The following is a 26,874-nucleotide window of genomic DNA, read 5'->3' as shown; positions in this document are numbered from 1 at the left end:
ACCTCCATTTAGTTGCCAGTTTTCCTCACATGGCAAGGGGGTTGACCTGGTGTTGGTAAAAAGCCAATGGCACAGTAAAGTAGCCCTTAATTTGCCATTTAATTAACTTCCATTCCCGTGTTGTTAAAATGCCCCGACAGCAGGACTGCATCCAGGAGCCGATTCAACCCAGCTCCGCACAATTTTATTGGCCCCCTGCCTTCCAGCCCTCCTCCTGGGGGCTGGTAATATTCAGCCCATGGTAAAAATTTCTCCTGTTAATCACCACCCAGTTACCACAGCTAGAGGAGCAGGCATGGGTGCTGGGGCAAGGCATTGGTTAGCCTGTTGGCAGTATGAATGAAGGTTACCTTCATAAAGTAACAGAGAGCTATGCCTGCCCTGGAATCATACTACAATATGAATCAGTCTCTTCTGAAAAGGAGAAATAAAAGGCAAAAATGAATAATATTATGAGGAACATTGCTTTAATTTAACTCATGGAAGTCTATTAAAATGTGAACTTTCTGCCCTTTATCTGTGAAAAGTACAGTAAGGCATTCACCACTTATCTACAGAAAGTGCTGGAAAAACTCAGCAGGTCTGGCAGCATCTGTGGTGAGAGGAACAAAGTTAATGTTTCAAGTCTAAGCTCTGAAGATGAGTCACTTTAGATTCGAGACGTTAATGCTGTTTCTCTCTCTCAGCTGCGAAACCTGCTAAGTTTTTCCAGAGCTTTCTGTTTTTATTTCAGATCTCCAACATCCGCAGAAGTTTGTTTTTATTATCACTTATCCGCATTTTTCATTCAGAATTTGGATCAAAGCTTTTGTGAGCTTCTACACCAGTAAGTGATGTGTTTTTGTTAAATCCATGTGCCAGACGTAAAGCTAGCCTGAATTCTACCATTTTAAAGCTTACAAACTAGCAGATCCCGATATCTTAACATTGTCATATATTAAATAAGGAACACTGGTACAGTTTAGCACTGTTGGAACCTACCATTGCTCATCTGACTCTGCATCAGTGGGGAAGGGGGAATACCTCCTCCCATGGTGTCATTAGGAACATTTTGTGAATGTAAAGCTTGATTTGATCCAGAGAGATTCATTCCTCCTGGTCCCATAGACAGGTTTTGGGAAGGCGGCTAAGCAAAGGGAATGTCAGAAGGAAAAAAAATACAATTAATAATTGTATTTTTAAAGAAAAGTCTGGTGAAGACCTCAAAATCCTTTACTTTAAAAGGAAGAGATGTTGTTACTTTACGGTGTCTTGGAAGATCACCACACCAGTTATTCTATTCTATAAGTAGTTATGATGTTCTTCCCCTGAGGAGATGATATCACAGCAGAGGAAGCAAAATATTACATTCACATGAAAAAAGTAAAATAAATTTGCATTTATATAGCAATGTATCACATTCTCAAGACATCCCAAAACACTTCACATTGAAAGGATTTATTTTCTAAAGTGTAGTCATGGTTCTATGTAGACAAATGCACAACAGGGTCCCACACAGAGGAAGTGAACGGCTGAGCAGATTTTCTGTCTTTTGTTGATACGTGGTCGAAGGAGAAACATTATTTTTTGTTCTCTAAATAGTGCCAGATGATCCTTTAAATCAACCCGAGCAGGTAGAATACATCAGTTCATCCAAAAAGGTTGCACTTCCAACAATGCAGCAGTTCCTCAGTTAATGCCCTGAAGTTTGTTGGAAGTAGATTACATGCTCAAGAATACTATGTTCAATCCTGCTCCAGTTAGAAACCAACAGAACAACTGGTAAATATGCTAACTAGTATAGCACTCAAGTAGACCAGGGATGGCTCAGGGCTAACCCCCACTCTATTCCAGATTAGCCAATCTCGGCCAGGAAGGACAGTGGCAATGATGAAACAATTGGCCTCTGTGTCACAGGCTGGAGAAGGATAATAAGAAAAGACAGGGTTCCTACTTCTATCCAGTAATCCTAGACCTGCTGAGTTTTTCCAGGTATTTTTGATTTTTCTGCTAGAAAATACATGTGTGAATAGGATCAGGTTCAGCAGCAATACACCAACCAGCCCCACCACACTATCAACTTGCAGGTGTTCATTGCCTTGGGTTAGATTGGGCCTAAGAGCATGAAGCTCTACATCATCATAAGTCAGCAACCTCATAAGAAAATTAGAAGTGGATGTGTGAGAGGGGAGGCTTAAATTGTTAGCCCTTATGATCCTCATATTTTCTTTGCATAGATGTATAAATACTGTATCTAACACTTCATTATCATTCTACTCTGATCCATATATCAAACAATGAATCATATGCTTGCTGACATGTGTAGCATTGCACCAAAGATTCCATCAAGATATGGAAAAGTACAATGTTTGCTTTATGGCCTAGGTACAATAAATCTTTCCGCACTAAGAGCACTTTATTGATGAATGGCAACTTCTTCTATCAGTTCAAAACATACTTAGTTTACAAGTACTCGATACAGTGATCTAATGCCCTCTTTGACCAGAACGACCTGAATAAAGGAAACCAGGAATTGAGAAGTGACTCAGTTTATTTAACTGGCACACAAATTCAGGCAGAGCCTCAAACTAAATCCTCAAATCAAATGGAGCATTATGCATTATTTCCTACATAAATATTTTTTCCATTTTGATGAATGTGAATATTGGCTGGAATTTTTTGCGAAGGCTGAAATGTCAAGGGTGAGCCCACATCCACAGGGCAGGGAAGCCATGGCCTGATCTTATGGCCATCTGGCTCAGGACATGGCTTCCACCCCACCCCCAATCTGGGAAGATGCTCCAACTCCAAGAGCCGCCAACTAATCAGATGACTGGCAGCTGTCCAGTCCCAGCAGCGCACCCAGGAGTGGTGGCCACTGCTGGGACTGCAGACAACCAAGAAGCACAACATAGAGGCTGGACTGCATGGTAGGTGGGTTGGTTTTGCCAGTCAAGCAGGCTCAAAAAGGTGATTGGCAGCCACAATTGGGAGGCCAGGGAGCTGGACAAGCTGGGGCAGCAATCACCATTGGTGGGTTGGGGGTGAGGTATAGTAGGGAGGGGAGGGTCTCTGTTGTGCACAGAGTGCCTGAACAGGAAGGATCCACCCACACTCTGAGCTCACATCCAGATTGCCAGGATTTACCTAGCAGCCCTGCCATTTGGCATGGGCACCCCTACCCACCACTGGTAAAATATCAGCGGTGGCAGGAGGGGGTCCTTAAGTGATCTCAATTGGCCCATGGACAAGCGGGCTGCACAATACCTACTCCGCCTACCAGTGGTGGTGGGTAGGCAAAGGGCCAGGTGCCCACACCCTGCCACCCATCCTGCCGCCACCTTCCAGCCCGCTTCTGGGAGGGGCATGGAAAATTCTGACAATTAATCATGCAACTTATCAATTCCCAGTTACACCTGCCAAGCCCATTTCTAATTATCTCAGCTGCACTGATTGTTGAAATAATTGGTGGTCAGATTCTCAAACTATCATTGGGTCATTCATAGAGTGAGGTTAAATTGCTTAGCAGTGGAGAGCACAACACAAAAATCAGGTAGTTGGAAGCGTCCTGAACTATCCATAAAGTTAGGAGTCTTTTGAAACTGTAAAACATTAAATTGCAAACTGGAGAAGATAAATAAGTGACTCAGTATAAAAGCAAATGCCCAGCAAATGTGCAGTTGTAGTAGTGGCAAAATGGTCAACATTCGTTGTCATTTCTCTGTGAAACTGACAGCAATTTCTGGCGCCTTCACAGGTGTAGTTAAACTCGAAAATCCAGAAGTTGCTGTCAGCAATAGGCCTGCTCTTCTGGAAGATGTGCAGTTGAAGATCTCAAAGATGACAATGAATTAGAATTTACTGATTTGATGTGAACTTCCACTTTTTAAGCTATTAATCGCATTGTGAAAACCCTTGAAAAAGTTATACCTTGTTAAAAAGCCAGTTACACCTCATTTATAATGTTCATAATTAGTATTGAACAACCTCTTCAGCCCTGAAAAGCTAATTTTATATTTGTGGATTGTCAAATTTCTCCAGTCTGTGCTAAAAATTCCATAGATTTATTAAGCATTTTTTGTTCATGATATTTCCTAAATCATAATATACCTTAATGCCATCTCTATGCCTCAATTTTTATCTTGCTTTCTGTAAAATTATAAAAAGTAAATAATAAAACCTGCTTGTTATTTTCTGGCTTGCTGTCTGTAAGAATTCTTTGATGTGACTGGCTGCTTAGCCTGTTCGATGGCTTCACTGTTGCTGGACATTAGAAATCGTCTATAACTGTCAGCACAATTAAACATTTGAAAATTACAACCCAATACTTCATGGATTGCTAAATCTTTTTCAGCAACTTTCTTCTAGGTCAGTGGTGAGTGCCTTAGCGTGCAAAATGTGGGCCAATAGTTTCTAACCTACTGGGCTGAAACTTTTACTCATTAGATGGAAAATGGGTTGAGGCTATCTTAACCCAGGCAGCTCCTAGTGCTTGTAACACAGCATAAAATGGTCGAAGATTTTTCATAAATTGCAAATTTCATTCAGAGCAGGCAAGTGAATGGCTAGTGTAGGAAGTGGAATCATCTGAGGTTTTCATTAATACATTGGGCGAAAGAAATTTGATAACCTGCCTCTAGCCAAAACTGCTCCTCTTCATGAGCATAAAAACAAACGTTGAACATGAAAATTCTTCAGCCATGGCTCTTGGCTCTGAATCAGAAGGCTGTGGTCATAAGCCCCAGTCCAGAGACTTGAGCACAAAATCTAGATTGACACTGTTTTAGTGCTGCAAGATCGCTGGTACAGGCTTTCGGTTTAGACATTAAACCAAGGCGCTCCCTACTCTCCCAGGTTGATGTAAAAAATCCCACAGCACTATTTGAAGAATAACAGGAATTTTCTCTGTGTGTCCTGTCCAACATTTACTCCACCATCAACAACTAAAAATAGATGATTTGGCCATTTATTTTGTTGCTGTTTTTGGGAGCTTGCTGTGCACAAATCGATTGCTGTGTTTCTTACATTATAACAGTGCCTACACATCATTGGTTTTAAGCATTTTGGGGCATTCAGAGGTCACGCTTTATAACTGCAAGTTCTTTCTTTAATCATTTTTCATGTTTTTGTTTATAAAATGTGTTCTTTAATTTTAAACAAAAGCATTCAATTAATATATTTCCACAGAGAGCCCATTTTTATTTACAACAAGTTTGAATGTATTATAAATTGGCATCTGGTTAGTGGATTATAACCACACATTGGTTCATTCAGAGTAAGTCCTTTAAAATCAGTACTGAATAAATACTTTACTAGTTCAACCAGACTTCTACTAATTCTGGAACTTCAACTCAATCTAAGGATTGTAAAGAATCTATTCAAACCAAGACAAAGACAATTCATTTAAAAAAAAACAGACGAGCACAGAAGTTGTCCAACAATGTTATTCACAGAGAAACTGTTATTAAATATGTGTCTCAGCTAATCCCACTTTCTTTTTGATCTTCAAATCCTGGATAGAAATAAGATATAATCCCACAACTGCATTACAGTAATCATTTCACAAATCAAGAGATCCATAACTTAATGGAGTTTTGGAAAGAACCTTAATAACAGATCAGCACCAGGACAGCATAACCATTGAGAAGTGGTTTTGCCACTTGTCAAGAGACTGCAAGCTAATCAAGGGTTGTGCATTTATCATATGTGATAAATGAATCTACAAATATGCAATATAAGGCTGTGGGTTCAAGTCCCCACTCCTGGATTTGAGCACAAAAATCAAGACTGATGCTCCACTGCACTGTTGAGAGAGTGTCACAACATTGGAGGTGCGATCCTTTGGATAAGATGTTAAATCGAGGCCCTGTCTGACTTCTCAGGTCCAGGCTAATGTTCTGGGGACATGGGTTCAAATCCCACCACTGCAGTTGGTGGAATTTAAATTCAATTAATAAATCTGGAATATAAAGCTATTCTCAGTAATGGTGACCCTGACAACTATCATCGATTGTTGTAAAAAAAAATCTAGTTCACTAATGTCCTTTAGGGAAGGAAATCTGCTTTCCTTACCCCATGCAGCTGACATGTGACTCCAGATCTACAGCATGTGGTTGACTTTTAACTACCCTCTAAAATGGCCAAGCAAGCCACTAAGTTCAAGGGCAATTAGGGATGGGCAACAAATGCTGACCTTGCCAGCAACAACGCATGGATGAATAAAGAAATAAAAAGGGGAATGTAAGATATCCCATGGCATTTTCTCAATGAAAATAAGGGGAGTTGCCCCCAGTGTCCTCAATCAACAACACAAAAACAAATTATCTACTCATTATCACGTTGCTGCTTGTTGGCTTGCTGCATGCATTTCTACATTACAACAGTGATTACATGTCGATAAGTACTGCATTGACTGCAAAGTGCTTTGGGACAGCCAGTGGTTATGAAAGGCACTATATAAATGCAAGTCTTTCTTTTTTTTTATCTTTGTTAATTACTACCCAAATATACCATTGTATGCCATAATTCCCAAAAATATCTATATGCCAGATCTGTAGTGATTTATGAGAGGAGATTGAATTAAATGTTAATAGGTAGAACATTGATCTAGAAATCTCATTCATAATTGTAGTTTTTTTTATCTCACTAAACATACTACAAGCCTGGCTTTGCAACCACTGGTGTGTTACTTACAGCAGGTAGCAATGACTGCATGTTTTGATTGGAATCTGCTATTGTTGCCAGGTAAACCAAATTTCTGTGCAGCATTTGTTGGTATCTAAGAAATGGAAGAACAGGTAAAAGTTTTGTTTTAATTCATGGAGGAATGCATTTAATGTAAATCTTTGCAATAATGATACGAATTATGATGATAATGCTAATGATGAACTCATATGTCCTTGAACTGCTTGGTCTGTCCTTGACATACAGAAATGTATCTGAAAAAAACTCTCTTTTCAGATTGTCTCCTAATGCAGGATCAAATTGAGTTATTAATTTATAGTTTAAATAGACATTAGGAGCGGCTTTTAGACCCCCTACCAACCTGTTTCTAATTGTGGCTGTAGGTGGCAATCCTATATGGACCACATATGTGAATGCATTATTAAGTGACCATTTTTCTACTCCACATTTTATTTAATTCAATGGGCATACACTTGAGGAAATTATTTAATAATAACTAAACTAAAACAAATGAAGCAACTATAGTGAATTACAGACTGACAAATCAGGGAAATGGTTTGATTTTCAAGTTGACCAAAACAGATTAAAGAGCTGAAAACATCAAATACAGCCAAGTGCTGAACTAATCTATGGTCACGAGCTGAAGTAATTACCAATTTCAGTAATAGGATAAAAAAGTAAAAATTGTCATCTTAATTTTTCCAACCCTCCTCTCCTCCTCCCTCAACTTACACTAAATTGGTCTCTGGATAAAAATAGAGAGGGTTAAGGGACCGATATAAGGAGCTAGCACTGAACAGTGATACAGAGACCCTTGTCCTCCACTATCAGATGGATATGTAGTCATGACGTAATACCAAAATGAGGAGAGCTACCACTGGAATGTGCACATATCTATAAATTGAGATATATTCAGATAACACAAGACATCCAATATTTTGTATTCTGAACAAGGCTGAGGCTGAAAGGCCAGCAAATAAGGACAAGTGAAATTGATAGTTAGTGTTGGCAAGTCCAAATTTTGATTCATAATTAACTATATCAAAACCAAGTACTCTTAAGAAGCATACCCATGCTTAATGTTAAGACTAGTTTCTCTGCCCCCTCTCCCATGCTAAAGCGATGCCCTTAAATTTTTGACACTAAAGTTACTGCAGTAAAGTGAACAAACTGAGTGCAGCAGTTTTCTTCCAGGGATCTGTGTTCTATGTATTGATATTAGATTAACTTGGTGCCTTCCCTTTACATGCATAGCATTACATTCATCAGATCTCACTGTCCAGACAAGAGCTAAGGCTTGGATGATCTTCTATGACAGATATACCAGCTCCACAGGATGTCCTTTTTACATAGCAGCATGCCCCAGGAGAAATAAGCCTGGCACTGTGCCAGAATGAGCAGCAGTGATAGCAGTAGATGGTAGAGCAACAAGGCAAATCCTAGTCAGTGATTACATAGGCTAGTGAATACATACAAGGTTGTCCAATGACAACTTCCACAAGGCCGGGAAGAGGGCATTTCCATGACCCTATTACCTAGACAAGATTTGAGCCATAAACAGAAATGGAGTGACAAGGTGGAATGCAAGGACTAACCAGAAGCCAAAGACTTGACATCAAAGTCACAAACCAAGCTTTGAAAATAAACAATTAAGATCATTTGAAAGGTATGTGTTTTATCTAAGAATGGCTGAGTGTAGAAAAAAACTGTTCCCAAAATGCAGAGAAAATGAAAAGCCATGAATGAATCCTCAAACTATAATTCAGTTGTGGGAAAGCAAGTCATAAATTTAAATATAAATTCTACAATTCCATTCTTACTAATTATTGTACTTCTGCATATAATTTTTGATTAACTTTTATTAGTAGTTCAAAATGAATTTGTGTAACTGAAGCATAATATCATATCAAAAATCTGATAGTTTGGGGAGTGAAAATAGTAAGGAAGTGTGGTAATTTTTCAGGTTTGATTCAGATTAATAGACCAACAGTATTTTGTTTGACGCATTGAATAACTTACAGCACAGAAGCTCTCAAATCAAATCATCTCCTCCTTGACCCCTTTCCTAGGCCAGGCCTCTCCAGTATGCAACATCACTAATGAAGTATCCCAGAGCATTTTACATTAAAGCTTTAAAATGGCTTGAAAGCTACCATGAACCCAATAGATTTTGATATGCAGATTTCTCAACCAAGTACAAATCCCTGGATCTGCTGGTCCTAGAGCTTTTCCTGCTTTCTCTCTGCTGTTTCTTTTTAGACCATGCTAGAAGACATGGGATGTACTCCATTGGAAATGTTATCTGGCTTGAGGGTCTCAATGGGCAGTAGGAAAATTTTACATTTTACTAAAGATGTGAAAAAAAATCTACTGAAAAATGAGGATGTACTTTGGTACTTCTCCAGACTTCCCTCCCCTTTTTATCATGTGAAACCTGATGATCGTATGTACAACATTGCACATCATACAATATGCTTAATACTTAAAGAATTACTCCCCAACTGAAAGTTAACTCTCACTTCTGGTATGCAGTAGTTAACAAAAGAAAATTGGATCATCAGGGTGGCTGGATAAGACAGAATAAAAACTAAAATACTAACATCAGTCCACATTTAACATAGAGGAGAAGGAATAACCAGGGGAGGAATAAAGAACAAATAAAAAGCAAGCATAACTATATTCAAGTTGGTAAATATAACAGAACGTAAGTGAAAAGGGGGTGAATTAACTGAGATACATAAGATGATTAAAGGATTTGACTGTACCTATCTACCCGATTTCCTGTCATGGGACAGTCCACAACAATGGGGTATAACATTAAAATTAGAGCCAAGTCATTCAGGGGTGATGTCAGAGAGCAGTTCTTCACATAAAGGGTAGTAGAAATATGGAACTTACTCCCTCTAAAGTTGTTGAGTTATAGGAGTCAATTAACATTCTGAAAACTGAGATTTATAGATTGCTGTTAGGCGAAGATTACAGAACCAAGGTGGGTAGATGGATTTTAGTTACAGATCAGCCACGGTCTAATTAAATGACAGAGCCAGTTCAAGAAGCTGAATGACCTACTCCTGTCCCTGGTCAGAATTTTCCAGCCCTCCCGCGGTGGGTTCCCCTGCGGCGGGGACGGCAAGCCATTGAAATCTCCGTTCACATCAATAGGGCCGGAAGATCCCGCCGGCATGAGGGGCTGAAAAATTCCAACCTCTATAAATACTTTGGGGGTTAGTTGAACTTTACATGCTAGGCAATGATGCCTACCATCACATATTACTAAAATAACTAATTTATGCTTAATGAGTCGTAATCACCTAAAAATACCAGATATTATATTCAGTGAATAAAATATCTCTTATTTAGTAATTCTAAGGAGTCTGTCACCTGATCCAATATACCTTTAGGTTCTAGATCATTAAACTGATAATTCCATGTGCTACACGTCACAAAGTGCTATTGACGTCAGTAAGAAAGCTCCTACAATGACAAGAAGAACTAGTGTAATGAAAAATCATTACCTGATGCAACAACATTAGTAAAGTGAGGTTAAGGTAAAATCAGTTATTTCATCTGAACCCAGTGATTGCATTACATCTTGTAATTCATGACTATCTATTATCCACCATAGAGATACAAAAGTCAGCATGTACTAAGTTTACAACATTCAAATGGTTGAGATTTGCCTTGTTGTATTAGCCAGAGAATGATACACCAGCATTTCACCCGATGCGCTGTACACTTACATCCACCAATTAAATATTCTGTTAACTAAATACAATGCAAGAATATAAAATCAAAAACAATATCCACTATTTAAACTAATGTCTTAATACATTACTGTAAATAGCATAATTATCTTTTAAACTTGTTTGTATTCATTTGCACAACATTTTCAATTCAACATAGTTTAGATAACCAAAAGTGGCATTTTTTGGATTGTATTTTGTAGAATTTAATGATCGGTTATTCCTTAAATGGAAAGAGAGGTGATCTTATTGAAATATATAAGATTATGAGAGTGTTTGACAAGATCGACACTGAGAGGATGTTTTCCCTCGTTGGGGGAATCTAGAACTAAGGGGCACAGTTTCAGAATAAGGGGTTTCCCACTTAAGACAGACATAAGGAGGAATTTCTTTTCTCAGAGGGTTGTTAATTTTTGGAATTCTCTACCCCAGAGAGCAGTGGAGGCTGGGTCATTGAGTACATTCAAGGTTGAGTTAGACAGATTTGGCTGAGTTAGACAGATTTGTGATCTGCAAGTTAAGGATTATAGGGAGCAGGCAGGAAACTGGAGTTGAGGCCTCGGTTAGACCTGTTGTGATCTGACTGAATGGCAGAGCAGACTAATTGAGGGGCAGAATGGCCTACTCCTGCTCCTATTTCTTATGTTCTTCTATTCTTATCAGTTTAGGCCTGCTGCTTGTTCACCCCTGCCCAATGCGAGTTGCAAATTGCTTTACAGTACATTTTGTTTTACAGAACATTGCACTATGCTCACAATTTGTATATTTTCACAAATTAAAAAGTTTAGATTAATTTTGGCTCTGGAGTGTACTTTTCAAAACAAAGGCTGCATTTAGGCAACACAGATCTTGCACTAGTAATCAAATATCAGTACTAGTGGAAGTCCATCATTATGATCACCAGTAATATTCTGCCATTATTCAGAAGGTGCAGGGTGATAGATACTTGAGAGGGAAGTATAATGATGCAAGTCAATCATGTGATTCAGACAGCATCACAAAGTAAAATGTGAGTAGCTTATATTACCAGAACTCTAACACTCTGTTATAGGCCATTAGTATGCTCTCAGCTGTCTACATATAAATTATCTTAGGTTTTGCTTTCCTGATGCTGAGCTTTCCCATTTAAACTTGTACATCCAATTTCCACAGCAGTCTTGCACTCTAAGTCTCATGTAGCTTTATATTATGACAGTAAAAGTTTCCACAAATATATAAAAAGGAAAAGGATAGCGGAAGTGAGTGTTGGTACCCTAGGGTGTGATACTGGGGAATTAATAATGGGAAACCAAAATATGGCTGAGACTTTGAACAAGTAGTTTTTTTAAATCTCTGTTCACAACTAGAAGACACAATAGCATCCCAAGACAATAGAAAAGCAGGGTGCAAAAGCAGTGGGGGCAGGGGTGGGGGGTGGGGGGGAGAAGGAACTTAAAACAACCACAGTCACTAAAGAAAAACTACTAGGAAAACTAATGGGACTAAAGGCTAGCACCCCCTCGACCTGATGGCCTGCATCCTAGGGTCTTAATGGAAGTGGCTGCAGAGATAGAAGATGCATTGGTTGTAATCTTCCAAAACTTCCTAGATTTTGGAAAAGCCCCAGCGGAATGAAAGACAATGAATGTAACACCACTATTCAAAAAAGGAAACAGATAGAAAGCAGGAAACTATAGGCCAGTTAGTCTAACACGTCATTGGGAAAATGCTAGCAACCATTATTAAGGAGGAAGTAGCAAGACATTTGGAAAATTATAATAAAATCAAGCAAAGTCAACATGGTTTTGTGAAAGGGAAATCATATTTGACAAATTCAGTGGAATTCTTTGAGGATGTAATAAGCAGAGTGGATATAGGGTAAACAGTAGATGTAGTGTATTTGGATTTCCAAAAGGTTTTCAATAAAATGCCACATAAAAGGTAATTGTACAAGATAAGGGCCTATATCTTCCAACCAGCAGCAATGATTGTCGGACTGCTGCTGCACTCAAATATTCCCTGACCCAACACTGCTGTGCATTTCTACTGGGGTCTTCTGAGCATTCCTTGGAGAATTCCGTCAGAGCAGAGTGGAGTTAATGGAAGACAGGACACATCCCCTTTTTATTGCACTAGTTGCCATATGCCAAGTTTAGAGGTCCAGTTTGAATCTTAGTGAATGGATGAGTGAATGGGTGAATAGATGAATGGGTTAGTGGATAAAGGGTAAATGGATGAGTGGGTGAGTGAGTGAATGGATAGTTGGGCGAGGTGGGTAAGTGGGTAAGTGGTAAGCGGGTGGGGGTAGGTCAGTAAGTACATAGGTGGGTGAGGTAGGTAGATGGATAAGTGGATATGGGGCAAGTAGGTGAAAGAGTAAGTGGGTAGAAGTAGGTGGGTAAGTGGGTGAGGTGGGTAAGTGGGTAAGTAGGGAGGTAGGTGAGTTGGGTAGGTGGGTGACGCGAATTAGTAGGGAGTTGGGTAAGTGGGGGAGGTAGGTATAAGTGGATAGGGGGTAGGTAGGTGAATGGGTAATCGGTTTGGAGAGGTAGTCGGGTGGCTGGAGGGTAGTCAGATTGGGTCAGGAGGTTGGTCAGGGAGGGTAGTCAGGTGGATGAGGGTAGTTGGAATGGAGGTGGTTCAGGGTAATTGGATCGAGGTGGGGGAGAAGTCAGAGCATCAGGGGGGATTTTGTGGGGTTAGGGGGTAGTTAGTGAGGGGGGTCAGGAGGTGATTGGGGGATTTGGTTGTGTCATTACCCAGGTTTTAAAAGGTATTAATCTCTCTAACATTTCCTGGGTAACTATTACAGGTAAATACCATGGAATTGTTCAAAGTCTCTAACACTAACTCAGAATTAAAAACATTTGCAGAGGGACCCAGGGAGCAGGGGAATTGCCCATCAGAAGCTGAAACTTCCTGGCCAATTCCCACATAGTTCAGCATGTCAGGACTTTCAAAGTGTCCTGTCACGCATCTTCGGTCATACTTCCAATCTCCGAGGATCCGGCCTAAGTGCTCATGCTGTTGAGAGTGATATATTAGCATGAATAGAGGATTGGCTTACTAACGGGAAACAGAGAGTTGGGATAAATTAGTCATTTTCAGTTTGACAAACTGTAACTAGTGGAGTGCCACAGAGATCAGTACTGGACTGCAACTATTTGTGATCTACATTAATTCCTTGGATAAAGGGGCTGACTGTATTGTAGCCAAGTTTGCTGATGATGCAAAGAAAAGGTAGGAAAGCAAGCTGTGAGGAGGATACAAAGAGTCTGCAAAGGGTTATAGATAGGCTAAGTGAATGGGCACAAAATCTGGCAGATAGAGTACAATGTGGGAAGATATGAGGATGTCCACTTTGGCAGGAAGGATAGAAAAAAATATTATTTAAATGGAGAGACAGCAAAATGCTACAATACAGAGGGATCTGGGTGTCCTTGTACATGAATCACAAGAAGTTAGCTTGCAGGTACAGCAATTAATTAGGAAGACAAATGAAATGTTGGCCTTTATTGCAAGTGGGATGGAGTAGACCACTGGTGAGATTGCACCTGGAGTACCATGTACAGTTCTCGTCTCCTTACTTAAGGAAGGATATATTTGCATTGGAAACAGTTCAGAGATGGTTCACTAGGTTGATTCCTGGGATGAAGACTTGCCTTATGAGGTACTCATTGGAGTTTAGAAGAATGAGAGATGATCATATTGAAACATATAAGATTCTGCAGGGTTTTTATTTTTGATCAACAAGGGAGTAAAGGGTTATGGGGGTCAGGCAGAAAAATGGAGTTAAGGCTACAATCAGATTAGTCATGATGTTATTGAATGGCAGAGCAGGCTTGATAGGCTGAATGCCCTATTCCTACTCCTATTTCTCATGATTTTGTGATAGCAAGAGAAAGTTTTGAAAGAAAATATGTGATCATCTGCCAGCAAAATTTACTGAACATGTTCTACAAAAATGTTTGCCTCCCTAAACAGATTGTTTTGAAATGTTAAGGCTTATAGTCAGAGTTAAGTCATAAACAAGGCTATTAAATGCACAAAAAAAATTAAATTTCAGCAACATCAAACCCCTCTATTGCTGTTACAATCTTAATCCTACTAACCATATACATACTTTGTTAACAGATACGGGTATAAATATTTTCCAGTTCAATCTATTACTTTTTGTTTAGTGTACATCAATAGTTATACAATAACACTATAAAAAATACTGGAAAGTTAATCATATAGGTTAGACAAAAATCACCACAGAGGGCTCTAGTGGTCTTAATGATCTCATGACACCTGGTCCCTCCACCTCTGTCCCAGGCCTGATATTTGTACTCCATTAATAAATTTCATTTTGAAAGCACAACCCTAAAATAAATACATTGTATTATCTTCAGATTTGTTCCCTCAACCTCATAACTTTCCTTAAAGCAACCTCCCTCAATTCCTACAACCTCTTATTCATGTAAATATCAGGCCCTTTGTATTCACAGGTGCAGAGATATTACTCAAGTATTCTTACAGCATTGGGGATGTTACCTGAGCCTGTAATTGACTTTGGCAAACTTATTTCAAACAAAGTGCAAAGCGAGAACCAAAAAAACTTACTGAGAACATTCTGCAGTTTTGCCTTTACTCTGGTAATCCATGATACACTGTATCAAATGATTGTTTTCATCCAACATCTAAAATCAAAGATCATTAGAAATTTTTAGTTACATTGTGGAGCCAAAATCAAAATGTTACATAATGTTACAGCTAATTTAGTACTCTTCACATTTTAATATTCACTTCACTAGAGTACAATACTGATGAGCTAATAAAACAACACTCTTCACAGTAAAGTAAGATAACATTAGCACACTAGTCTGCAATTGTTACCTCATTTTAAACCACATAACTGCCACATTTTACACTGTTTCAGTTGGTGCTCAACAGCACTGTTACAACCTGTCTTGAAAACCAATAGAAGACCCTTGGATACAGTGTCAATTTGGGTTCCCTACTCAAACGAAATTAAGTAACACAATCTGTTTTAACCTCCAGGCCCACATCATGGTAGAATATATAGATTGGACTTTGGAGTTTAAATGTGGTTTCTGGCCTATAAAGGATACTGTTGGTAGCTGGGGCATATTTAAGCTGAAAGTAACAAATATATTCATCAACCATACCAGAATGTTTGATTAAAAGTTCCCTCTCACATTTTACTAAATGTAGGTACAATACTCTTTGATTATCTGGTCCAAATATCAATTATTCATGATGGAAGAATGTCATTCTCCTTTTCTAACTTTGTACCAATTATTTACTGGAATTCAGCCATCCCTGCTGAAGTATCCTCAACCAGTTAATCATTAAGAGTGAGCCAATTAAGTGTGAAGTTTGAAAATTTGTACTGGGATAGACATGCAATCATTTGAGAAGTATTGTATGTTACCTCCTAATTATGGTTTAAATGTTTTAGTGAAATCCAGTCATTGGTGACTCAACAAAATATAAATAAAATTGGCACTCATGTTCTTGCTAATTATTCAGTACTTTGTGTTTACAAGATTTCATCCTACATCAACGCCCGGTTTCCCACTTGAACATTAGTCAGCTCTCACAGTTCTGTTCTCTGGCATAAATGTAAAATCAAACTGAGCACAATAAAATCCTACCTTTGTCTATGTACAACATTTTTCTTCTAGAAAATTAGAACCTTAAGACCTTACATGTAAAACAGTGGCAAATAGATTGGAACTGGGAAGGGAGTGAAAGCTCAAGCAACCAATTTAAACTAGTGGTTCACCCCGTTTATACAAATGTACAGATAAAATGTGAGGAAACCTTCATTGTTTTGAGATAGTTTAACTTAGTTGAACAGGCAGCCTTTCCTCATAATCATTCCAGTGGTCATATGTAAATCAAACTTCCCATACATTCCTTCTTGCACCAATACCCCATTTTTGTCATTTAATCTTCTTTGCTCTGTCATAGATTGTTCTCCCCACCCCCACCCCTTGCTTAAAACCTGTTATCACTCTAACTTTTGCAAGTTCTGACAAAAGGTCGTCAACCTGAAGTGTTAGTTTTTGTGTTTTTTTCTCTCCACAGATGCTGCCTGACCTGCTGCGTATTTCCAGCATCCGCACATTCTGCCATACATCCCTGATTATTTTTATGCCGTATTTTAAAATGACTCAAGGTAAATCTCTTATTTGCAGGTTAACACAACCCTCTCACAGGAAAAGCAAGATGGCTGAAAGCTGCTGAAAAATAGAGGAATTATACAAATATGAACACTAATGATGTATATAAAAATATTTTTACACCAATAATGGAAAGGGGAGGTCAACATTTTTATTTTGCCATTTGATCTCTTTGTGATCAGATGCATTGCAGTTTGAAGATACTGTTCATTGCAATTAGTGCAGTCCTATTACAGTCCTATGGAATTAATTGACTAATAGTGATCTGATTAACTGGTTAAACATTTTTGCGGTCAATCTGTCATATGCAAGGAAATGCAATGAACATAAGGGAGGTTTTGCATATCGGCAGTGACAGAAACAGATATGAAGTGGTGGGTGTTTAGTAACAATGCTCCCTGTCCATCGGATGGCAGCACGATGGTTTGCTGAGCAGGATGCCGATGAGGTGTTGATTGCTGTCTGCACTGACACCTTTCCTTCGCCATTATTAATCCGCCAAACTACCAATATTCCCCCCCCCCCCCCCCACCACCCCCGCTCCCACCAACACTCACATATTCCATCGACACCATCATTTCCCCACCATCAAATCCAAATACCCCTCACAGAATTGAATGCTAAGCACCATCTGGATAAAGTTTGGCGATTTCCAGCTCGATTTGGGAGAGAGGGGAAGGGAGAAAATCAAAAACCAAATGCTTGGCCGCTCACAGTATCGTCATTCCCAGTTCACGGTTTGGGGAATAAAGCACCTGAGGTTTCAATGAGCGCTATTCAATACTAAGAAAACATCTCTGTCCTTCCAAAAATCAAGCCCATCTACAAGGATTATTCAAAGGTTGTCAAGTTTCAGTTCATTACTTTATTTCGGCTCGTCACGTTTTCAAGCTATTTTGATTTTTTTAAAAAGGTCATTTGGAACAAAAATGCCAAAATTATACCATTTTGACGTTCCTATTCCTCACTAAGAGTAGCACTTTTATTAATCAATTACTGGTCGCATCGTTTAACACGCCATTCATTTTACATGTTGCTAAAATAAAATACATTTACGCAGTTTATTTTTGAATTACATTCGCTTTCAGGAAACGTACAAGAAAAATAAAATTACTTTAAGTGGCTTTATTGGCATGCTCAGATTTCAGCCCCTGCAAAGCACTGTACACAAGTAAACTGCACATTTGATGTTATTTTATCTAAACGCACGTTTAAAAATCACGTGTCAATAATAGAGATGCAATGGTTTTGCTAAGTAGATGAGGTCGGTGTTTTACAGAGGGAGAGAAAATATATCCATATGCTTCAAATGAAATTAAGCAGTGCACTGGCTTCTTTAACCCCCGTTGCCCCATGTGTCTGCCCTATCACACCTTGCTTTGTTCGGAGCTGCTGCATTCACAACCCTGGTGGGAGAGGGAAAGGGGGGGGGGGTGGGGGTTAGAAAATCACTACTGTCCCCAGGCAGGATCTTAAAATGATCAAAACCCGCATCTCAAAATTGAGAGAGAGAGATGGCACATTTATCCCAAAAGCGAGCAATCAAATGAAAAATGAAAATTAGGAAATGACAATAGGAGGATTTTTCGTAAATAAAAAGAATGGGATTTACAGATTTCCCACAAAAGGATAACTAAATCAAATATTAAATAACAAGACGTTTTACCTTTTGAATGGTGGCTTGGGTGACCTCCCCTTTCCCTCGCTGGCGAGCTGATGCAAAGGCCACAGACATGATTTTTTTTAATCTATGAGGTTGTTTTATATATATATATTATATTTAAAATAATGTAATTCCGGATGATGCTGTCAGTGATGCAGATGCAGCCCCAGTTGATTGCAGATCCAGTGGTTAGGGACAGGGGCTGTGCAAAGCAGCGGCTGTTTAAAGGGATGGGGACAGGGGAGCTGAAGCCCCGCCCCCTCTTCGCTCACTGAAACACACACACACACACACACACACACCAGCACCCCTCCCGGGGCAGTGGTAGCGCCGAAACGGAAGGGGCGGGCGAGATGATTCGGCGTTTCTCGGGGCCCCCGGGGGGGGTGTTTGGCCGGTTTCGGTTTCGTTCTGCACAAGCGCCGAACCGAACCGAAGTGAACCATGAGTGCCAGCTACGACCGAGCCATCACCGTCTTCTCCCCGGACGGGCACCTCTTCCAGGTGGAGTACGCCCAGGAGGCGGTGAAGAAAGGCTCGGCGGCGGTGAGTATTGCGGAACAGCGAGGAAGAGGCGAGCGGGACCCAGAGCCTCTCCCGGCCCCACATCCACCGGCGGAAAAGCTGCGGCCTTGCAGCCTCCTGTCTTCAGTGGGGAGCAAGTGTGAGCTATAGCCCAGGCCCGGCCCAGACTAGACCAGCTTCCTGGGCTCAGTTTGGGCCCTTGTTTGTAGTTTTAGATGCATTTAAACAAAAGGCCAACCAGGAAGGAATTCTCATTGTTTAAAAACTGCAGCGTCACTGGGACTTCTGTGCACAGATGTGAGGGCGGTGTTAGTGAGATTTATAGGATTCATTGCAATTCCCATTTAAACCCCTGAAACTTTTATTAGTGACTTCTGAGTCCCCACAATGGTAAATCCAACTCCTTGCAATGCCCTGACTCCTCTAGTGCCCGCCACCCGAACTGCATCTCCCAGTAATTGTTTATAACCATTGCTCCTGATTTCTTAGTTTTCTTCGTGAAAATGTTCTTATTCAGTGCAAAGGGATTGCAGCATATAGCCTCGTTAGTTATGGTGCCTTTTGAGATTGTTTGGAAAGTAAAAACCTGATGTGTGTTTCAGCTACCAACTGGCTCCTGTCGTAGTGCCATGCTTTGGTGGTATGGTGGCAATGTTATTTATTCCATGTTATTTCGGAATGGGTTCTGAACTGTTAATGAAATGTCATTTCAAGGCAGGTAACAATTTAGGGGAGTATGGAATGACTCTTTCAAGTATTTTATAAAAATATAACCGCCTCTATTAGGACATTAGGACAGTTAGGTACTTGTTTGACTGGTGCGGACTTGATGAGGCAAAGGGCCTTTTTCTGTGCTGTATACCTCTATGACATTGATGTTTGTGTCTAATATCAGATATATTCAGCTTGAATAATTGCAAAATGAAAGAATTATTAATTGAAATTTGTCTTTATATTTTTAGCAGATATAAATATTGCAGGAAGAGATTAAATATTTTCTGAATATGTCAGTTATATCCTTGGCTATTAGTTCAGCAGTCTTAAAGAATCCTAGTAGATCAGAGAGGCATTACCTTTTCTTAAGGACTGACAAAACAGAAAATTGATTCATCAAAGGGGGGCTTGCACTGTAATTACCTTGTACAAGTTCAGAATTGGGTAACATATTATTCACCACATCATCAAATCTTGCCATATTTGATTACGCTGGGATCATATGATGAGCACCAGGTTTCCATCTAGTTAGCCTACAGTCTAAATAGTGCATACAGTAGTTAATCGCACCTTACCAGAAAGGACATTTTAAACTAATAGCAACTAAACGTATTCCTGAACATTTTTTTTGTTCACCCTGCAAAGCATGATAGTTTTTGTTTTACATGCTAAATTTAACTTCTTGTCAACTATAATAGTTTCTCTTTTGGGATATTTTAATATAACTCCCAACATCAGTATAAAATGATTTCAACTTTGCACCAATGCTAAAATTATACTGTAAACCCAGAATCTCTTTACTTCTCTCAGGAAAGCAGCAGTGTCGATCCTGAGAGAAACAGTATAAACATTTACATTTAACCCATGATAGAAACTGTGACCATTTGTGAATGCAGCTTTAAAACTATTTTGCACTTTACACACATTGCATTCACACATCAATAGCCCTGTAAAATGATTAGATAATATTTTGAGACTAACTTTGATGTTTCATGTGACAGGTTGGTGTTCGAGGAAAAGAAATTGTTGTCCTTGCAGTAGAAAAGAAATCTGTAGCCAAATTACAGGATGAAAGAACTGTAAGGAAGATCTGTATACTGGATGACAATGTTTGCATGGCTTTTGCAGGTGAATATTTACTTCCTCCAGTGTTGAACATTTGGGACTATTTGAGTTACTGAAATCGAATTAAGTATTTCTTTACAATTGTTTTTTTAAAATCATGATGAGCTATTTGTTCCAGGATCAATCACTGCTCTGCATTAAATTAAGCTTATGTCAGCCAGGGAAACTGGCTTTGGTGTCACATAAGGAAGAGTAATGAAGAACGACTTAGCTAGGACTTTTAAAATGCCAAATACACTTCAGAGCAGAATGATACGGATGTATATTTGAGAAAGTGCCTTGGATTTTTCGATGTGATGCAATGCTGACAACCTATTATGGCACATGATTGTATTTGAATGCCAAAACTGACTCTGATTGCTGAATTTAACTGTGCACGTTTGGAAGTTACTGTGCGATTTGCTCTTTAATAACGGTGAGCACGGTGTGCCTCATCATTGCTCTTAACTCAAAATCCCAGCCACATTTTGCCCCGTTTGGCAAGTTTATTTGTAACAGGTCTATTAACCTCAGTCAGTACCCACAGGTTTCTACAATATAGAAACAGGAGTAGGCTATTTAGCCCCTCGAGCCTATTCTACCATTAAAAGTGATGGGTAATCCGTGACCCAACTCCACATACGCACCTTTGCTGTGTATCCTGGTTAACCAAAATCGATCGGTCTCAAATTTAAAATTAACTATTGAGTTAGCAAGAGTTGCTATTTGCAGAAGAGATTTCTTCTTGGCAGTTAGCTGCCAGTTCACTATCAACTAGTGCATTCTCCATGGCAATGCCTCTACCAATCAAAGTCCAATTGCCAACCAATCAGCACTGTCTTCTCATACAGTATAAATATGTTGTTTCCCCTGACATTGGTATTTTCTTGCGAATTGTCCAGATGAGGACAAGATGAAAAGCTTTGACAAAGGATCTCCTTTTTTCAACAGTACCTTATACTTGTTGGATCAACTTCTGCAAATCCTTATTCTCTATCTTACCTGGGTTCCCCTAGCTTTTTACACTATAAGTCTCATCAATTCCATTCTGAATGTGCGCCTCTCTTTACACTGTGACCAAGATCTGGAGAAACTGTATAAATACTTCTTTCCCCCCCCTATATATCTTGGTGTCTCCAACATGCGCTCCAATTCAGTGATTCTGAGCCACGGTGATTAGAGATGGAGACATTACTGCAGATGTGTTTGCTCTGAATTGTATGGTTGTCCACAGTCCAGACACACAGCCAGCTCTGACATATTTTAATCTAGATTATTTATATCAACTTTTTAGTTATTTATGCTTTCCTTTACTAACTTGCATTAAGTCACTGGAGAAATATAAATATTTGCTGCCTCAAGCTGATGTTAACCACTCCAAGTATTGGAGGCCAAATCACAGCACTTCCTTCCCCCTCTGCACTGAATCCTCACTCTGGCTTCACCCAAATTCCTGGGCTTTGCTTACAATGCACTCCATTACAACGACGCCTGGGGCAGACTTTGCATATTCCACCGTAAAGTGAAGAAACGAATTGCGGGAGAATTCATTTCTGCAGCTATCTTGAAATATAGGGGCTGGGTTGATGGAAAATTCAGGTCAGAAAAGACGACCCGTAACTTGCCTATGATGCAGTGCTCTATAGTAGTTCTTAAAAACTCCTGGAAGGGGGGAAGAAAACAGGATTGACTCTGGGGGAATTCTATATCAATAGGATTTGATCCTGTTCTAAAGTTAGTTTATCAAAACTGCATGATCTAGTTGGAGATTATTTATTGCATTGGAGGACATAACTACTTTCTCATTGCTCAGACAGCACTGAGAAAAAGTGATGGATAATTGTTGTATCTCAATATATTGTTCTTTATTATGATAGGCCTTACAGCTGATGCCAGGATAGTTATAAATAGGGCTCGTGTAGAGTGTCAGAGCCATCGACTCACTGTGGAGGATCCAGTCACAGTTGAGTACATCACACGCTACATTGCCAGCTTGAAACAGGTAAATTCAGTTTTTTTTGTATATATCATGTAAGGTAGGGTTTATAAAACTGCTCTGTTTAGGTGATTTGATGATTGTCCTTATTCTACTTTATAATGCACAAGACTGCAGTGTTTGTAGTAATCTAAATGCAGTAAATCATTGTATTGCCCACCTATAATTATGGATCATTTGCACCTTGACATCTTTGCCCCATGCTTGCCAAATCTGATGAAACTCTTAAGATGAATAAGTTGTGGGTTGGACCCTATACTTGTCCACCCACCTACTTGAAACCATAATTATTGTCCCAGGAATTTTAAACTTAAATTTCAGAGTTTGCAAGTGTAACATTGGAACTCTACAGTTCCCATACAGAACTTCATAGAGATAAGTGTGCTCTGTTTGAGTTCTATTACATTGCTTAATTTATGTTATTAGAGAAATTGTTTTTAGCACAAAACATGCTTTGAAATTATCAAAAATAAAATGTACAGCTAACTTGTACTTTTTCTTTCTTATTTTCAGCGTTACACTCAAAGTAATGGGCGCAGACCCTTTGGCATTTCTGCGCTGATTGTAGGTTTTGACTTTGATGGAACTCCAAGACTGTACCAAACTGACCCATCAGGCACCTACCATGAATGGAAGGTAAGTAGCTTTGCCAAGTTTAGTTTTTGACTGAAAGTTGGCTCAGTTTTATTTTCTATTCATTGATTTAGCACAATACTTCTTGCAGTCAAGTTCAAGGTCTTGCTTATGCTAATGTTACTGTATTTCTTAGCATGCCAGATGAAGGGAATTGTTGCTAGGGGCCTTACAGACACTAGATAGGAATTGATTGCGATCTATCTGGGCTGGATTCAAATGTGAGATGGAAGATTTATGTGGTAACCTGCTACCCCATCCAGACCACCAAAAGTGATTTATGTTCAATATCTAGCAGAAAGTTAGATGATGTAAATTTATTAATCTTTGTATGTTTTAGCTTAAGTTCTGAAGTTTAAACAGAATGATAGTTTTAAAACTAAGTATCATCCTTTGAATAATGAGAACTACAAATTGTACATTTTTACACCACTTCTTTTGAATATAGGCCAATGCCATAGGAAGAAGTGCAAAGACTGTCAGGGAATTCCTGGAGAAAAACTACACTGAAGAAGCCACTGCTACAGACAATGGTACCATAAAGCTTGCCATCAAGGCTTTGCTGGAGGTAAATTATTTTGGTAGAAATATCATACCAAATTGGTTTCATTTTGAACATATCATCCCAAGTAGTGTATTAGTGCCATGATACCAATATCACCCTGTAAAATACATATGTGGTCAATTTGGGAATTTATTTTAATGCAGCTTCTGTATTCCTATCAATGTGGAATTTCCTCCACACAAATTAGTCCTTTATTTTCGTTTTGGTTCCCAGTGTTTCTGAGTTAACCTTTTTACTGAATTATATTAAGACTATGGTTTTGATCTAGATTTTAAGCCTGAATTTTAAAACCAAATAGGGAAAAAAACTTACTTGCACAAACTGTTTTGTTAGGTTGTACAGTCGGGTGGAAAACACATTGAACTGGCAGTGATGAAGCATGAACAACTCTTGAGGGTAACATTGTAATATTTGTCATCTGCATTGATTATCTGTCTTGTATGTTAAGCTGGTCAACCTATTCCTCATTGATTAAATGTTCAAATCTGTCTCTCTGTTCCTAGTTTTCTATGTTTGTTACATTAATAAACAATTAAGCAAACTCTAATTCCCTCCTTTCAGTTTGTTAAAAAATTCTACATAATTCAAAAATTCTGATACTACAGTACTAGCTCCTCGTTCACCCCACTAAATGCCTTAAAATGGATTTAAGTTTAAAATTACTTGTCTAAGTGACTGGGTGACCAGCAATAAGATTCAGATTTTGCATAAAGTTCATTTTTTGGTTATTTAATTTCACTAGTCCTCAAATAAAAGGCCACATTTGAACATCCTAAGCAGCTCAAATCCTATATATATTTTCTCTTTCCTTTTAGCTCCCTCGTATATGTTGCACTTATTCCCAGATGCATTAGCGCCAGTCATGAGTTCTAGATATACAATCTTAACAATGTGTATAGCCCAGAGTACATGTATATCTTAGGCTAGAGCCCTTAGCTGTGCTAGCATGCAGCAGAAACTCCTAGGAAATCTCTTCCCATCTTGCTGGGAAACCCCAGTGCTGCCCTCCAGTTAATGCATCCATGTTTTGAAAAAACACAATCAGAAGAGAAAAGGGCAGACAAGCAAATAATTGGAAAGTAGAAATAATTTTTGAGCAACATCACAAGGCTTTAACTAGTCATTTAAATTAGCCAATTTAAGTAATTTCGAAGTGTATTAGAATATTTACATTGGGAGCATTAGTAGTGTGAACTATACAACTTAGGCTTATACAGTTTTGGTAGATGGTAAAGCTAAATTTTAAGTTTATCTTTGCTTTTGTAGATCTTAAATCCTGAGGAAATTGAGAATTACGTTTCAGAAATTGAAAAAGAAAAGGAAGAAGCTGAAAAGAAGAAGGCACCAAAGACCTAAAACGCCATTAATTAGACATGAGATACGGTTGTGTTCCCTGTTTATCATTGGTAGAAGCTGAGCATTCCACATTTTATTAATTGTTAATCTACTTGAATAAATTGAAGAATTTTACATTGTGATACCATGATGACATTTTTCTATGTGTTGAAATCACTGAATTGTCTTCCTTTGGAAATAGTTGAGCTTCTCATCTAGAATTTAGATGCAAGCTCCAAGTTATGTTGTGCAGAAAGCGCAAAATATAGGATTTCACTTTAAAGAACAAAAAACGAATTGGTCTAACTTAATTGACCCAGAATAATGAATTTATTTGACTAGTCAATGAATGACGTCTACATCCCAAGTCATTTGCCTTCATTTAATTAATTCGAGTCATTACACTTCCACTTCAGTCATTCTTTGGACCCAACCTGCATTTTCTGTACTTGTTGTAGAGCCTTCATCTAATTAAAATTAATTTGCCTATTTAGATAACTAATGCCTTAAGATAACATTTTAGATATGTTCTTTAAGCAGTATACACCTAAATAATTAAGATTCTATGGTTGAATTAACTAGCTTTCTTTCCCCCCCACCAAAAATCAGGAAACAAATTTTGCCACTTTGTTTTAAATGGTCACCTGGATTAATTATCATCTTCAAGACATCACTGATGAATATTACTACCTGAACTTGTTCACATAAATACAAAATATTGTTTTTCAGGGCAGCCTTAGTACTTATTATTAATTAGTAAGTATAGTCCCACCATTCTTTGAACTCACCTACTAGATAAATTACATGCTAATTAATACTATCTGTCAGTGAAAGCCCTGTGCTTTCATTTAGAAGTGTACCTGGAATGGGTGCTATGTCTTATGAGGAAACGTTAGACAGGCTAAGCTTGTATCTGCTGGGGTTTAGAAGAGTAAGAGGTGATGACTTGATTGAAACATATAAAGTCCTGAGGAGTCTTGACAGGGTGGATGTGGAGGGGATGTTTCCTCTTGTGGGAGAATCTAGAACTGGGGAATCACTGTTTAAAAGTAAGGGGTCGTCACCCATTTAAGACGGAGATGAGGAGAAATTTTTTCTGAGGGCCCTAAGTCTTTGGAACTCTCTTCCGCTGCAGTAGAAGCAGAGTCTTCGAATATTTTTAAGGCAAAGATACATATCTTCTTGATAAGAAAGGGGGTGAAAGCAGGAATGTAGAGTTGAGGTTACCATCAGATCAGCCATGATCTTATTGAATGGCAGAGCAAGGTCGAGGGCCAAGTAGCTTACTCCTACTCTTAATTCATATGTTTGCATTTATTTCATTACTCTTTCAATTCCTCAGTACCATGGAGAGAATTAGTCTCTGGAATGAGATTTAAAGAAGGAATCAATGATGTAATATTGAACCATAAAACTATCAAAGAGGTCCCAAGAAATCTTAGCTTTAAAATTTAGTTGTGCATGGTCAGTTTGCTCAGAGCACAGTTCCTTTAATTTTTTTGCGTAACAGTACACTCACAGTATTTATCCTGGAATAATTAGTCCCAGATTCAATCCCTGGTCTGTGCTGAGTTAACTGTAGTGGTGATGGGAGCATTATCGCATCCATAGGCTAAGATGGAAGGGAATTTCAATGTTCATGCTGGATTGCTATCAAATGACTCCTGATGGAAAGTATGTGTGGAAATGGTGAGATATGCCTAATGGTAGATTATAACAGCTCAGCAGTACATACATCCAGCATGAATCATCACCTACAAAAA

At 38.8% G+C, this 26,874-nt stretch overlaps 2 protein-coding genes across 2 annotated transcripts in view; one reads left to right on the top strand and one right to left on the bottom strand.

Moving 5' to 3' along the window:
- The window catches only part of LOC121287305 (calcium-responsive transactivator-like), a 46,121-nt gene extending 27,810 nt beyond the window's left edge, over positions 1-18,311 (bottom strand). The window contains exons 1-4 of the mRNA XM_041205072.1: positions 18,243-18,311; positions 14,991-15,067; positions 6,673-6,757; positions 982-1,126 (exon numbers count right to left, since the gene is read on the bottom strand). Coding sequence (XP_041061006.1) covers positions 982-1,126; positions 6,673-6,757; positions 14,991-15,067; positions 18,243-18,311 — 376 coding nt within the window. The remainder of the gene's footprint in view (positions 1-981; positions 1,127-6,672; positions 6,758-14,990; positions 15,068-18,242) is intronic.
- Positions 18,312-18,604: 293 nt separating this feature from the next.
- On the top strand, positions 18,605-25,246 carry LOC121287401 (proteasome subunit alpha type-7). Its single transcript, XM_041205244.1, has 7 exons — positions 18,605-18,785; positions 20,480-20,606; positions 22,460-22,584; positions 23,092-23,214; positions 23,660-23,779; positions 24,110-24,172; positions 25,043-25,246. The coding sequence occupies exons 1-7, from the start codon at positions 18,684-18,686 to the stop codon at positions 25,130-25,132; spliced, it is 750 nt and encodes a 249-aa protein (XP_041061178.1). The 5' UTR covers positions 18,605-18,683; the 3' UTR covers positions 25,133-25,246.
- Positions 25,247-26,874: the final 1,628 nt, after the last annotated feature.

The sequence above is a fragment of the Carcharodon carcharias genome, chromosome 14, assembly GCF_017639515.1.
Source record: "Carcharodon carcharias isolate sCarCar2 chromosome 14, sCarCar2.pri, whole genome shotgun sequence".
Lineage (NCBI taxonomy): Eukaryota > Metazoa > Chordata > Chondrichthyes > Lamniformes > Lamnidae > Carcharodon > Carcharodon carcharias.
This window is presented reverse-complemented; position numbering and strand designations above follow the sequence as displayed.

Coding starts and splice junctions, on each gene's coding strand:
- LOC121287401 (XM_041205244.1), top strand. CDS start 18,684: ATGAGTGCCAGCTACGACCGAGCCATCACCGTCTTCTCCCCGGACGGG. Junction 20,607..22,459: donor TGTTTGCATGGCTTTTGCAG/GTGAATATTTAC, acceptor TTATTATGATAG/GCCTTACAGCTGATGCCAGG. Junction 22,585..23,091: donor ACATTGCCAGCTTGAAACAG/GTAAATTCAGTT, acceptor TCTTATTTTCAG/CGTTACACTCAAAGTAATGG.